At 36.9% G+C, this 16,661-nt stretch overlaps 1 protein-coding gene across 2 annotated transcripts in view; it reads right to left on the reverse strand.

Moving 5' to 3' along the window:
* Positions 1-16,661, reverse strand: part of REV3L (REV3 like, DNA directed polymerase zeta catalytic subunit) — a 118,795-nt gene that overhangs the window by 55,624 nt on the left and 46,510 nt on the right. For both annotated transcript variants that reach the window (XM_042016992.1, XM_042016991.1), the window contains exons 2-6: positions 15,900-16,089; positions 14,412-14,486; positions 12,825-12,985; positions 8,794-8,890; positions 354-448 (exon numbers count right to left, since the gene is read on the reverse strand). In XM_042016992.1, the coding sequence (XP_041872926.1) occupies positions 354-448; positions 8,794-8,890; positions 12,825-12,985; positions 14,412-14,486; positions 15,900-16,089 (618 nt within the window). The remainder of the gene's footprint in view (positions 1-353; positions 449-8,793; positions 8,891-12,824; positions 12,986-14,411; positions 14,487-15,899; positions 16,090-16,661) is intronic.

The following is a 16,661-nucleotide window of genomic DNA, read 5'->3' on the forward strand; positions in this document are numbered from 1 at the left end:
TTTCTGGTCTTCCCACCAAGTATGTGTATATATGTATATACAGGTGTAAGTACATACATATGCATACATGCACACATTTCATGTTGGTATTTCCATTACTATTCTTTCTTTAAGTCTGAAACCTTCTGTTATGCATTAACAAAAATCTCTTCATATTGCTCTATTTTTCTAACCTCTTTTCTTTCAGAGTTAATTAATTTTTTTTAAACTTTATAAATCTGGAGATTAACAATTCACTAACACTGAAATCCGGACTGTGATTTAACTAAGCTGAGCTTTAAAAGAAGAGTGAACTATGACATCATAGCTTCTGTTCTAAAACCATTTTACATGGAAAGTTATTAACACTTCACCTTCAATATCCAGTTGATTCAAAATGTCAGCAGCTACTGCATCCACCTCCAATTCACAGGTACTTTGTGGCTCAACACCCTTCAACATTAAAGAGCTGTGACAACATAAATACCACAGGTTAATTTCATCAATACACTCAGTTTGAAACATGCATCATCACTGTTTTTTAACTGGACTAATATCCAAAATTTTTCAGAGGGAGCAGGAGTGACTAACTGAATGCAGAATTATCAGTTCCCATCCTCACCTCCAAGTCCTTAAACTAATGATCATATTCAAATCTAATTAGATAAGAAATCTGTATCTTCAACTTAAAGGCTTTAGATTTTTCTTTTGTGAGGAGAAGAGAAAGAGCTGGTAAATAACTCCAAGTACTAAAGCAATTACAAGAATGTTCTCCTCCTCAAATATAAGATGAAATGTTCTGTAGAACTCAGCCAATAGGACCAAGTGTGTAGGCAGGATCATGCACCCAGAAAGGCAAGAATTTTTCTCTCATTCACAGCTCAGAGCAATGCATAACACTTTCAACATTTACAACTATTTTTTCTGGGGTTTTTTCTTTATTTAGCCTGGTGAATAAGAAAGAGACAATAAACAACCCAAACACATACTGAACTAAGGATAACTGGCTTGATGAAGACTTAAAATACTAGAAACAGATTCAATGACTGATCACCTTCCTGCTGTGCCTTTTCAGATCTGCAAATGTCAGTAACCTTCCACCTGCTGCTGTCAGTGCACAAATTTTATGGAGTCCATGGAGGAAGCTAACAAACAGAAATCATCTCCCAGGTTTGTTGAAAAAGTCTGTTTAGCCTTTAAAATTTTTTAGGGCAACACTGAAAATCCACTCCAAGCTCTTCAACTTTCTAGTAAGGCCTGTAGCAATAGGACAAGGAGTAATGGTTTTAAACTAAAAGAGGGTAAATTTAGACAAGACATAAGGAAGATTTTTTTTATGATGAGGGTGATGAAATGCTGGAACAGCCTGTCAAAAGAGGGAGAAGTCCCATGTCTGGAAACACTCAATGCCAGGTTACAGGGCTCTGAGCAACATAATCTAGTTGAAGGCGGTCCTGTTCATTGCAGGGGGGCTGGACTAGATGACATTTAAACAGCTCTTCGAACCCAAACTATTTTATGATTCTATGCACACTTTTAAAGACAATCCATTGCCATCACATCCCTCTGTTCCCAGTCACACCATCAGCTGAGAAACAAGTCCATAATATGCTCAAAATGCATAATTTTCATGTCACACACCTCACATTCATCAAAAGATTCAAACAGAGCTTTGCCTGCACAGTGGGCAACAGGAACTGCAGGCAAGCTGAAACTTGCATTTTGATCCTACAGTAAGAAACAGCTGCAGGATCACTGGAAAACAAGACTGAGGGAAGAGGCTGCAAGAATTGTTAGCTCCCTTTACAAAATCAAAACACTTCTGGGAACAAGCAAAAAGGGACCACAATACAGAACGGTCACTGATACCAGAAATGTGGTAAAGACCTGCCTTTGACTTGTCTGGAGGACACAAAATCAAAGACCTGAGCTTCCCACTTCCACTAATTTTCTCTTTTAAAATCAATTAAAAAACCAAAAACTAGTGGGGGTTAGGGAGAAAGTGAGAAAGAATCAAAGTTCTTGAAAAATTTAAGAAAAAATGTGTTTTAGCGACCTGTTTCTGAGGAGTTTGTTTGATGACTTAAAACCATTAACTGAAGCATTTGCTTTTCCTCTGACAAAGACAGCTTTCTATTGTTTTCCCTTCATTTAGCTAGGATGTTTTGTAAAAAAAACCAAACCTATGTCTTGGTTTTCCAACATCCCCATCAAGAGTATGGCCAGTGATTTGAGAACTGATCAAGACCAAAGATAAAACTGGCCAAGAGCTTTCCAAGTAATCAGATTTCTTACTTACAAGAGACTCTCACACGGATTTCTCATATAAGAAGAACACTAAATTCAACATTGCTGAATTTAAAACAAACTGGTAGACATTAATGTAACTTAAGTCTTTTTCCATAGTAATATCAATTTGAAGCATGCTCTTTGTCTGCAATTCATTCAAACAATTTGAGCAACTAGAAGGAAAAGAGTTAGCTCATTTTGCCCAAGCTCTAAATCAAATAGATATGAGGAATCTTTCTGTCAAAAACTACAGTATTTCAATTTACATGGCACATTATTCAAATTAAAAACACTGAGCTAATAACAGACCTTTTCTGAAACAAATCTAGGATTTACCATCATAATTGCCATTAACACTTTCATAATGAAGGCAGGGCTGGCAGTCAAAACCACACATTCCAAAGACTTACATGGAAGCTAATAAAGGCACCTGACACACACAATAAGTTCTCCATTACACTTGAAAAATGTCTTCCCAATACAACAGGTACATTGGCCTGGCATTTAACATACTTGTCAAGGCGAGCTGCTAGACACTTGCACTAGCTGAAGTCATAGCAGTAGCACTACAAGTTTCTGCAACATTCAGGTAAGCCACAAAGGCCAAGAAGTCATTTGTTCCCACTTCAGGAAAAACACCTTGAAGGGCATATGAGAGCAGAGCAGCTTTAACTGGTCCTTCTAACATTTGAATTTATGTTGACTAAACCAAAAACATGAGGTGGAGAGGGGGGAGTACAAACTGTCCTGAACTAGTTATTTAACATGGTTACATGCTGCTTTGGGAACTGCTTTATCTGAGTATCAGCAATAGCTTGGTCAGCTGCTAGGTTTGGTGCTCTTGCTCACCTAAAACAAATGTGTGCAACATATACACAAAGTAACCATATTTCCCATTCTCCCTGATCAAGACACACTTCCTCAGCAGGTACAGTGCTGTTTTTAGCAGGTGAGAAGACAGCATGAAGAAGTCAGAACATGTCTAGTCTCCCAGCTGTAGTTAGTTGAAAATATGAACTACTTCATGTCATAAGCAGTTGTAATGCCTTGGAAGATACTCAGAAGTGGCCTGTTTGACACAGAGTGCCTTATACAACAGACTAATCACCTGCCTCACACTGCACGCAAAGAAAAATTGTGGTTTAGATAATGCCAAAACCATGATTTGAGAATATCTGTATTAGAACAAGGTTAGAAAAGTGACTTAGCAAGTCCCAGGCAAAGCTCTTCACAGCACCTATGTTTCATTTTTTAAGAAGGAATGTAGAGAGAACTGTTCACAAGATAAAACTTGTAATACAGATATATGAAAGACAGGGTTAAGTGAGGTGGTGTAGAAGCAACCCAACTGCATGAGAATGGAAATTTACTCTCCAAAGAAGCAAGATAAATCAGGGTTGCACAACACTGACCTGCCATGGCTAGGCTACTTGGGATGCTCATACCAGTTAATTTAAAATTGCCTTTTAAACCTACATACCAGGTGAAAAACTGCAATACAAATCCATTTTACTTTTGTATAAAAAGCTCCAAATACGTTATTTTGAGAACAGAGAAAACGGTCCTTATTTTTGAAGAAAGTAATAGTTTGATCACACTATCCACTGAGACAAAAACTATAGTTTAGGATGAAACTTGTACCCAAAGAAACTACCACCATCTGGTTTCTCAGACATTGAGGCAATGAACTAAACCTACAGTCAACACATATTTTAAAAAGTGCCCACTACATACAGCTAGGTAGATCAAAGTCCTGAAAAACCTTGAAGAATAAATAATGAACAAGGTCAGTATCTTAATTCACCAATACTAATGACAGCCTAAGGAAACAAGCTCTGTAATGACCACATCTGAGGTATTTGTAATGTTAAACTGAGCACAAGAGACAAAAACTAACTCCATGGAGAATCTGAAAGGTGTTACTCAACTGTGCTGATAAGGACTCTAAAATTCGACATTATAATTTTCGATACTCTGTTCACGGCAGAAAATGTGTCCTTGTTTTCAGGATGTTCAAGTGACTTAAATAATGTGCACATTATATTAAAAAATCAAATAGCTAAATAAAAACATGCACAGGCTGACAAGCGAGAAAAGCAATTATGACAGCCACAAACCTAGCAAAAATCTGCAATATTACATATCTGCTAGATATTTTTGTGCAAAAGTGTTACTTGTCAGATCTTTCCACTTCCATATAAACTAAAGTCTAATAGCAAATCTAGGATTTAAAAAAAGAAAGTGTTTCTCAAAAGCATTCTACCAATCATTCTGCTTTTAACACATCATGTCCAAGTGGCAGACTTGACTAGCAGATTACTCTGATGTTAAGATTAAGTCTGATGTTTACCAGAAAGTTTTCTCAATGGAACTCATGGAAGTGTTTCATCATTTATTATCAGCTGCCTGAGCGGGATAAAAAATGTGTCTCGTGTCCAGAACTCCTCATGTCAAAAACTGTTGGACAGCACTACCAGGTTCAGGTGACTGCCACCCATTTTAGGGCAGGCTTTGTAGGTTTCAGTGCGACAACACTGGCAAGTATTATACCTAAAAGCCTTACAACATATGGGATTCCTGGGCACTAGAGATTTTGGACATTTATCTATTTGATAACAGAATCATTCTAGAATTACATTAAAAGAAGTGTCTCTGGCTTAATACAGTGCACTAATCAAAGCAGCAAGTAAATAATCTGGAGATTTGCCAGGAGCAGGACAGGACATGGCTGGGTTAAATGCTGTTCTTGGTAAGTGGCCGAGTAGCACGGTGCTCTCTAGCACAGAAGAGGGAGTTCAGTCACCAAGACACTTTGACATAGTTCTCAAACATTTTTTGAAATAAGGAACCATCACTAGCATTTACCCATGCTGCTCATGTAATATATGTGACTTTTAAATTTTGCAATTACCTTCCAGGTATCCAGAATTGTATTTCAGCCAAGTGATATACTGTGTTCCAAAGTCAAGAGATGCCCAATCGCTGGCACTGCTTGCTTAAACAAGAGAACTTGTTAACTGCCACTTACAGCAAGCACTTGGTAGATACACGTTCAACTATCTCTAAAATGTATTCTTAATGTACACGAAGGATAATGAGTCTGAACAGACATCCCAGTCACTGTGAATACAAGACAGGCCTAGAAATTTTGTGGTCTCAAACAACATTTGACTGTCTTTTCCCTTCTTGCTTTTTCTTGACAGAACAACCAATAACTTAAGCATATAGCTGAAAGGTAGGGAAAGATTTATGCGATCTTTGATATAAAGGACAAGCAAAGAACTTATGAGTTCAGTGGTATTTAGAAGAAACTCCAAATGCTACTGAAAACAGCAGCCAAGTGGTGAAATACAGTAAGTAAAAAAACTTTGCTAAACAATTCACAAAACAGTTAAATATCTCAATTTGAACTGGATAGAACTTGAAGAGGACTGGACAATAAAGTGAGGGGACTGTGCTGGTATTGCACATGAAACCAGAAATGAATACAGCTGTTGATATGGAAGTATGTTGGGAATACAGAACATACTTTGTTAAAGAAACAGAAATCAAGGAAGAAAGGCAGCTTTCCAACTACTGAGTAATGCTGTAGACTGCAAAAATAGAAACAGTTGAGTCACAATCATTTTAGGACACAATTACAAGGGTTTCCTTGGATAGATATCTCATACTATCTCAGTCAGATTTACCCGCAGTAAGGTTGATCATGAAAATTATAAATCCATTAAACCAAACTAGAAGCAAATTTTCAGAATTTGAAAGGAAATTAAGTAGGAAGGCAATCTGGAATTGGCACTGCAGCATGTCTGGTTACAAGAGCACTGTTTTAAGTTGATGACTCCCATAAATAATCCAGGAGAAATTTTAACAGGCAAATAATTTTGTGTAGATACAGAACAGAGTAAAATTAGGATGGAAAAGTTTAGGTTTGTTGCTTTGCTGTGGCATTCATGTCCTACAGCATGGGGAACAGTTATGCTAGAACACCCTAAATAAAAAAATTGATTTTCTAGACAAAAGAATGTTTAACACAGTATCAAATAGGAAACAATTTCAGCTGAAGAAACCATAAATGAGTTCTTAATTTATTAAAGCATTTTAAGAGCTAATTAAATGTGAAATTCCTCTTGGTTATACAAAAAGGACAGAGCATCAACACAAAATGTGTAGAACTGAATACAGACCAGTTTCTGTGACTGAGTTTACTTCACATCTCATTAATACTTTTGGCAGAAAATGCAGCAGTGTAGTAATGAAATATGCTGATAAGGCAAGCCAGTAGACATGCTGGATACATAACCAGATCATACTAACAGAAAACAAAAGCAGGATAACTCAGAAGTAGAATAATAGAAACAGAATGAAATTTAAAAATGGGATGAAAGATTCTATAGGAACTTACAATGGCTTCCAAACAGAAGATTCTCAATTGGAAAAAATTAAGAAGAGAAACATCTTGTACTAATAAATCCTAAAATGCTCACAAGACAAATTGGCATGATAAATGAAACTGTAAAATGTATCAGGAACTACCATTATCATTGCATATGGTATAGAGAGAAATTTGTGTAGTATATTATGCAGTATTCAGGCTTTACGTTCAAGAAATAAATTCCTGCTGCCAGAACTTCAGCAAACAAATGCCAGGGAAATGGACAGTCTTGGTATTTTCCCCATTACTGTTAACATCCCACTTCTGGAACATCTGTGAGCGCTGGAGAAGGACTGGCACGAGTGAGGTGTTGCACCCCTGGCTGTATACATGGAAGCGTGGAAGGAGGAGGAAAGAAGACCTGTAGTTACAGCCATGAGGCTGCATCCTTGGCTCCTGCTCTGCTGAGCTCATCCCTCTCTGGTTTTGACAGCCAAGAAGTACTACTTTGCTTTCTTTTTACTTGCCGATCCCAGATCTGTGTAAAGTAACATCAGATAATCCTGGGCTAACTTATGATCACACCTTTAATGTTTAAGTAAGCTGGCTTGCAGAACCAAGCCAAATAAAAGTTGAAATGGACTGTGAATGAAATATGCAGCCAAAAAGGAGAAGAAACAGCCCAAGAACAACTGCACATAAAGGGACCAGAAGTAAGATGATCACGAATGTTGTTGCAAAATCCCCTAAAGTAGCAATAGAATCAGAAAACCAGACGTAACCAACACAAGCTCATGTTTTTGCACACTAGAAAAACCTGAAGTATGGTTTAAGGCACACACTTTCTACTGGGGAAGCACATTCTCCCAGTACATAATATTAGCAGGAAGCGTGGCTTACTGAGCCCAATAAGCTCTTCAGAGAAGAATGACAGGAACCACCCAAAGAATGAGAAGACTACTAGATGACAAAAGGACCTGCCAAACATTAGCAAATAGCTTAAAGAAGGAACTTGCTGTAGATAAACTATACAAATCAAAGTAGCTTCAGATACTGTAACTTTCTCTCCCCTCCCCAACTCTGGCCACAAAACCCCCAAAATTGCAGAAACATTCAATTTTCTTATAGAAGTGAAACAATTACAAACTGTAAAGTAGGAAATGCTTAAGAAAATGGAAAAGCATGGGAGACAGACATGAAAATTCTAAGCTGAGGTTCTTATGTAGCTACCATTTGAAATGGACAAACTGAAATTCTCTGATAACACACTATTCATAGGATCATAGAGTCATTAAGGTTGGAGAAGTCCTCTAAGATCATCAAGTCCAACTGTTAATCTAGCAGCGCTAAACCATGTCCCCCAAGCACCACATTCATGTATTTTTTGAACACTCCAGGAGATTCCACCACTTTCTGGGTAGCCTATTCCAATGCCTGACCATCCTTTCGGTGAAGAAACTAATATTCAGCCTCCCCTGGCACAACTTCAGGCCATTTCATTTTGTCCTCCCACTCCCACTTGCTACCTGAGAGAAAAGACTAACCCTCACCTGGCTACGTCCTCCTTTCAGGTGGTTGTAGAAAGCAGTAAGGACCCCTGAGCCTCCTTTTCTCCAGGCTAAACACCCCCAGCTCCCTCAGCTGTGGCTCACAGGACTTGTGCTCCAGACCCTTCACCAGCTTCATTGCTCTTCTCTGGACTCGCTCCAGCCCCTCAATGTCCTTCTTGTACTTGAGGGGCCCAAAACCAAACAGAGGGCTTGAGATGTGGCCTCACCAGTGAGGTCATGTTAGTTAAGGATGATTACAAAAACACAATCTGTGAACTGATGTGGAAATATTCTCTGTAACTATTAAGCTTGCTTAGTTCTTCATCAAAGTCATAATTCCAAACCCTAGAAAGTCAAATTTTGCCCATTATCTCCTAGTTGGATTTTTATAACCATATACCAGAAAGCATCGGGTGACCAAACCTATACAAAGAAACTAAATAATGATGATTTGTGTTACCTTATCACCTTTGTTTTGTTTTTTTTTTTTAACACGTAAAACATGTAAAGGTCTTTTAAATAAGAGACTGTAACTCTGTTTTACATGCAAGATGATGTATATAAGAAAATAAGGCATACAACAGAAAAACCTGGGATGCTGACCTTGGTATTTCATCCTCTTCCCATTCAATGAAAGATACGTTGCTTGAATTTTCTGGTAAATGAGTTCTATGATGTTTACTTACACCTGATGTATCACCTAGGGAAAAAAATAGAATGAGAAATTAATTCATTTATGTGGCAGTATTTTTTACAAATATCATTATATACTGCACTTATTATTTAGTATTACCAGTCCACCTGCTCCTAAAGAATAAATAGCATTGCATATCATCTTCATCCATTAACTATGCTATTGTATAAATGACCTGGTTTTCTAACACGTAGACACATACAAAAAGAAAAATGTATTGCCAACACACTGACATTATTAGAATTACATTTGTTGCATTCTATTTATATCTTAACCTAAACTCAATCTTCTCCTATTTGTGAAAATTTCAAAATAAATCATACAGAGTCTGATGTAAACTTCAGAATTTCCTGGGTCTACAGTTCAAATTCCAATGAAAATTAGAAACCAAAGAAAACATGAAATTCTACTTCTACTTTTCTTATTTGTGAGCTGAAAGGGAATATACAATACATTCCAGATACAATGGTAGTAGCAGTAAGTGGAAACCTGCAATGAAGGCAGATGCTGTCTGACCTACAAATAAAGAAAACATTCTAAGTTTGCTCAGAGGTCTCCATGTAAGGAAGTGTGCTCCAAAGTCATGCTGGTGAAGTCCTCTCTGAAGAATTCCTACCTCCCTTGATGTCTCCACCTGAACCCTCAGTCTTCAGAGAAAGGAAAGACAATATACACAGGATATGGCCCAAGAAAGAAAAAGGCCCAGGAATAGAGTTGTAGGGAGGTAGAATGGGAGAAGACTTTGAAAATTACTCAGTCTCCCACTTCTACCTGAAAGACCAGCTTGAACCTTGAATTTTCTCAGCTATGTTGGTGTCATGCACTAGCAGTTTTCTGGTATTTCAGCCATAGCAAACACTTCCGCAATTGTTAAAAATACACCAATTAAACAACTCAATTGTCAGAGGTCTTCAGTAATTAAATATTTATTAGAACATGTATTTTTTATCCTATAAATTTTGTAATAATTTTGCCAATGTGAATTCCACTACTTGGAATATTTGGTTTAGGGATATGTCATGTAGAAAAAGCCCTAAGTTACTACAGAAGCAACTGCCAGACACCATGACAAAGAACCTCAGAAGCTACAAACAGAAGCAAGCAGGCTTAATTCCCTATGTTCCAGACCAAACTTTCTGCACCCAGACTAGTTCCTGCAAACCCTGCCCTTACATCAGACTCTTAAGTGTACTGACATGGCACAAAGATGCGGCATTCAAGCGGGGTGAAAAGACACTCTTTTGCTTATGCAGAGCCAGCTCATATTTCAGTCACACCAGTGCTGTCACAGTCTATACACTTCGATGCCCAAGCAGACGTTTCCAGAAAGACAACACAAAATATCTGATCCCATTTCCACAGATCCAGCTCAAATCTAGCACACCTTACTGTCTGTGCATTGGGCAGCTAGTCCAGGAAGAAACACAGCCATGTTTTTACTGCGTGGCACATCAGCTAATTCTCCACATTAAAATGTAAGCTGACTATGCATGGAAATATCTCTTGTTATTTTTCATCTGCAACTTGATTATTTTAAGTTGATGAAATGGGACTGAATAGTTGTATATTTTAAAGGAAAATACATCTCACAGCAGCTATGCAAGATTATAGGCCAACTGGAAAAATAGATACTATTATTTTTTAAATTTATATGCATTTCAAATACCACACCACAGCAGTTTCAGTGCATTATTCCCTTTCTTATTCCCTATGAGCCCTGTTTTCATATACTTCTAAATATTGAGGCTCAAATTCCTGTATCAGTTTGTTTCTTCAGTAAAGTTAATCATAGGGATAGGGATTTAAGGACACCTAATATTCCCCTTTTCTTGATATAAAGATCTTTAAAGACAATGACACATCAAGGTCTTTCAGAATCATACTACAGAAGGAGACTCAGCTACTGAAAATAGAAGTTTTGCAACAGTTACAGTGGTACGTGGTGCATAAATGAATAGGCAGCCTTCTTCACAGCCCATAAAGACAAGGACTTGAGAAAATGAACGGCTGCACCTTCTGGATACAGGCTGATGAAGGCAGAACGTTCCTGCTAATACAAATTTGCATGCTGACCTCTCTCAGCCTTTAAAAAGGTCTACTTATCTCAGTGAGAAAAATACCACTATGAACAGACTCCTGAGGTCGCTTGCTTACATTGACAAACGAACATATTAATTGCCAGACTCATCTTTGTATCATCATCTGCAAGGCAAGTAAGGTAAGTGTTTGCTGCACATCTTTTGACAAAGGCTTTTACTGCTGTCTAAGAAACAATGTTTGACCCGGCCTGTGTGACACAGCTATACTTGACTGAAAGGAATGCACAACAACACAGATGCTAAGGAACAGGCAGGGTGTCAGCTGCAAGCAGAGGCTGTGCCTTCTACACCACTCCAACAGCCTGAGCTCAGAGAGAGCTGCTGTACAAGGACAGGCCTCTTGACATCAGTGCCTCTGTAAGGCTGCACCAGGGATTCAGCTGCTGTGCCAGGAGCAAGAGACAGCGATCCTGTGCCTGGGGATCAACAACAGAGTGAGGCAAGCTACTGATGCATGTGTGATATGGAGCCATGCAAAACAGAATAAATCTTCCTAGGAGCACTGCAACCAGTATCTGAACAAGCCAGACAAGGCAGTGTCCTTTTTTTCCTTTTATTTTATTGGATTCTTCCCTATAAGAACAGTTAAAATCCACTGGTCTCAGCCCATGCTCCTCTTTCACCCCCTTGTTTCCATTCAAGACTTAGGTCTCTCATCCTTAAATAAATGATGAAGGAGAATATAAACAGCATATGTTTTTCATCTATCATCTGAAAGAGAGGAAAAAAAAGAGCTATGGAAAAAGAATGGAAGCAACTATTTGATACAATCACATTGCATGTTTCCAGGAGGCTGATTTGAATATTTGGAAGACTAAAGGTACCTGACTATACCTCCTCAAGATGCTCTGTCCATGGCTGAGCTTCTGCCTTCCTACACTTTGACACCAGCAAAAAGTGTGGCCTATTGTTGAGCACGAAAAGAGTATCTTCCTTTAAACAATAATTGGTTATAAAACTCCAGGGGCTACTCTATTGCTGTCTGAATATACAGGCAATAAAAATAAGGAGGAAATGAAGCATGATTCTTGCTTGTCATTTTTACAGAAAAATACTTCACCATTCCTTTCAACTTTGTTTTAGCTGTAGGAACAATTATGTTTTAAGTAATCAATACTTATTTCATTAAACATTAAGTACCAATGGCATTATGCTTTTCCTACTGTTATCTCTCCTTTATAACGAAGAATTTAGAAGAATTAGGGATGTTCTCACCAAACTTAATTTTTATGTCAGTGTGTACATCCAAAAGGACAAACTAATTTTTTAAAATACCTCCTTTACTCACACACTAAGAATTCAAACTTTACCTTAAAGCAAATGACTTTAGCACAAACACAAGCATTTTAATTAAGAACACTGATTGTCATCGGAGCAAAATCATTAGCCATAATTTTGTAAAGACACTACTGCAACAACAACAAAAAAAGAATTTGAATTGATATAAGAATCAAAACCATTAAAAAAGAAAGCGACAGTATTATTATGGTATCTTTCATGTCAATTCTTCAACTGAGTATCAACAATTTTTCATCTAGAAAAGAGGTGTGGTCATCTTGTGAAATGGTCACAGCTGCGCTGCTGAAAGAACACTTGTTTCTTGATATACAGCATCTCATTTCAGGAAGCAGGCTCTTCCTCAATCCTCATACAGAGGTATAAAAAGGAAAAAAGCTACATATGGACTTTGTTTTGACACAGAAAGCAAACTTCATGGAAACAACACAATACCCATTCAGGCAAACTACAGCAAACGCCTGACAGCTAGTGACATCTTGTTCAAAATGGTAGTTTTTTAGCCTTCAAAGCAATTATTTGGTCTTAAGAAATAAACACCTTACTTTTTCTCCTTGCCTTTCTGAATTTGACAGCAGCCAGGTTTATTAAATTCATTCCATATAAATTGTAGTCTATAAAGAGTTGGAGGAGGTAGGGAATATGGGCTTCATGAGGCTGGTAAGATTTGTTCATTATGGCTCCACCTTGCAGAAGCTCACAAACTCTAAAAGACAAATTAGGACATAAATAAAAAATTATTTCAGTACAACAATATTGATATTTGACTTTATCAAAATATTAAATACTTAGACACTTTAATTTTTGCCTTAGTTGTATTTTTAACTTAAGAACTGTGTTTTCACAATAACACACGAACAAAAATGATCTCTGCTAATAATTATACAATATTTGGGTGTTAGTTATAAAGGAGCCTTGAATCCTTCAGCTTAAAAAACATGAAACTCTCTGAAAAAAAAATCCTACAATATTCTATTCCTGCAAGTGATCCAAAAGCCACTATAGGCCATGGAAATCTTTCAACAGAACAACTGTGGCAGCTGTATGCCTACACACCAGTAAAAAGTCTGAAAGTCTCTCTAGTTCTCCTTGACATATATACGTCCTTCATGGCTTTAAAGCTACATAATGCGTACTCAGAAGCAGTATTTTAAAACTCTGTAGAAGGACAAATCCTCTCTTTTAAACAGATACACATTAAAAAATAACTGCAAGTATCTGATTAATTATAAATTGGTACAATATGATTATCTCAAATTAACATATATTTATACAACAAAAAAAAGCACAAAGCATTTGTAAACGCAACAAAATGGGACTAAAAATAAAGTTATATACAGAAAAAAGAAAGGAATAATTTAAGTGAAGTGTCAGTCTTTATTTGGATAGGAGCAATTCAAACATGAGAAGCTCCAGATTTTGAAACAACCGCCATGTCATACATTGACAGAAGGTTAAATTGCGCAAAATTTCACTTACCTAGAAGAAAAATCAAGACAATCCTGTCTTATGATCATGTATCAGACCTTTTAAAAAAGGTTACAGTATGTAATAGCACACACTCAAGGGATTTCAGTTTAAGCTTGGGAAATAATTCTTCCTTATTTATTCCTGAATTTACTGCAACTACTTTGACAGTAAGATCGAAATCAACACCACTTTCATATAACAGAACATTACCCTATTGAGAAATAGAAAACCTGTCTAATAACAAAAGCTATTGAGTTTTCCAAGTAAATCTTTAATTTAGTAATTGTTGCTGGAATTAAAACCTACCAAAATTTACTTCATAATAGATGAAATGAAGCCATATGAAAGACATCTACATTTTTTTACTTAAGAGTTACAGGAAAAGTAACCTGATGCAAATTTGTTTAAGTGTTCAAGAATTACAGTAAACACAAAACAACTAAAGGCAAGTGTTTTTTGGTATTGTTTTCCTAACATGCTACTGCTTTAAAAGATTATTGGTGTGTTTAAAATTAGCAATTTTTAAAGTGTTTTGGAAACTGTGGGACAATAATTTTGGAGCTTTTATTTTGCTAAGTTATTGGTGAATCTTGTTTCAAACATGACTTTTTAATTCAAGACATAAGGAAATCAGACAGAATTTTGTATTTCCACATCCTTACCTTTTTACCATTGCAGGATTGTAAAGATAAATCTTCATAAACTGTCTCTCCTTTTCATGGTAACCATAAAAAGGCCTGGCGAGAAAGAAATAAAAGCAAGAAGAGCTAGCCAGTTATGCTGTGGCATTTATTCAATGACATTTTATTATAAGGAGCATGAAATAAGCATGTCTATCTACCCAGGTAAAGATGAAGATGCATTTCATTTAGGTCTTCCCCATTAGCCTCTTACGCAAACAAACAAAATACCTGAAACACTCCCTTATGCTGCTTTGAGGCAACGAGCAGCTGACTTTCAGTAATGACTATTCTGAAGTTCTAAGGCAAGACAGGTGAAAAAGAGGCAGGTTCTCTTAATTTCTACCTGTTCTTTTCTCACTGATTCAAGTAAAGATTGTTAGCAACAGTTTGCCCAGTTTTCAAGATGAGAGGAACAGCTACAACAATTCACAAAGTTCTCACAAAAAGAACAACATCAAGAAATTTGGTAGGTGACCTTCTTTGTTACTGCAAAAACATCAGAAAGTTCTGATTGAAAATAAAAACCAATTATTGCAGCCACTTTACTCACAATATCTAGAAGCCACCAAAACTGGCTGGGAACAGAAATATCTTCCTACACTTAACAATTAAGAAAGAATATATTCCAGAAATGCACGAAAAAAGCAAATTGCACGAAAAAAGCAAATAAAACATAGCACTGCACAACACTGAAAATTAGCATTTACATTGTTTTGAAGATGAAAAATTGAATACACGCATCTAGACTACCTGTGTTCCTCCAGGGTATTTTCCTATTATTCATTATGATTTGACTTGTTTTTCAGACCTTGGATATGCAAGTTAAATAAAAATTAAGTAATAGAATCCTTAGAATGTTCATTCATTCATGTTAACATTCAATAATAACATATAGTTCAGCAGCAACAGAAAGCTACACCAAATAAAACACAATGGTCATCTTGATAGATTAGTAAATGTATGTTTAAAAGCCTCCACTTCCTGGCCTGTGCTGCTGGAAGAATCAGACAGATAAAAATGACCTGACAGTCTCTGTGGGGGCCATTTTAGATGAACAAAAAAATAAAGACCACCTAGAATCAGGCTCCTGCAAGACATGTCTGGTCTCAGGGAACCTAGAATAATCCAGAGTGGTAGAAAATGCTGCATGGAAAGTACTGCTCTAACAGCAGAGACAGAAAAAGCTAGTAAGAACAGATTTTGCAAAATTACACACACTAGGATACAATTTAGGAAAAAATCGTTGTGTCAAGAAAGTTTCTTGGGAAAACCTGTTAACTATGTTTAAGTCAAAGCAAGTGAGAAGAGTTACTTAGAAGTTGTACAGCCCTGTATGAAGACATACATGGGTGGGGAACAAAAAAGGATTAGCACTGCAATCACCCAAGTCCAAAGTGCTTCGATGTAGTACAACTGCAAAAAACATTTCAAAACAGACAACCAAAACTCCTGACAGGTCATACTTACATTCCAGATACTAATGATACTTTGAAAACATGTTGAACAGTAGAAGATGGATTGCCTAAAGCCACATTGAGTGCTCTGTCAATGCTGAATGCCACTTGACGAAGGTAGCATTCTGGATGCTGTCCAAAACCATCATATGGTACATAGAGGTAAGGAAAGATACCATGTAAGTGGAGACAAGTCTTCTGACCTAAAAAAAAAGGTAAACATTTATTTCCTAATGACTACTTTTTCTTCTTCTAAGTAGTTGCTACATCTGAATTTTTTCGTATTATTTTCAGTTTCTGCAGACAGGATAAATTTATGACACAAGTGCAGGTGTGTTTCAAACAAACGGTACTAATGTAGAGCAGTTCTCACACTTGATTAATTGACAAAACCAATACAGAACAGATGTGGTTATGCGACACGCACACGATTATAGCTGTGCAACAACAGAATTCACTACTAATTATGTTCTTTATAGTAATAACACAGCATCTCTCTAAGAATAACTTTGCATACTGAGTAAGTGTTGGATGCTTAACAGTTTCTCAGCCTTTGTGAAAATTTTTAAGTATCAATCACACAACCTCTCAGAAATTAAAAAGAACATTCAGAGCACCTATGAGGCCATTCAATATTCTAGTTATTAAGGCATAAGTTGGGATGTGGAAAAAAACCCAGGTGATTTTCAACTTTTAAAATCTGTGGATCCCTGAGAGATTTCTACTGTATATGCAAATCTCTAGACTTCTAACAACACTCTTATTTCTCAGCTTC

The sequence above is a fragment of the Corvus kubaryi genome, unplaced genomic scaffold (assembly GCF_017639235.1).
Source record: "Corvus kubaryi isolate FWS band 111438036 unplaced genomic scaffold, C.kubaryi_AGA036_p1.0 split3-73, whole genome shotgun sequence".
NCBI classification, from domain to species: domain Eukaryota; kingdom Metazoa; phylum Chordata; class Aves; order Passeriformes; family Corvidae; genus Corvus; species Corvus kubaryi.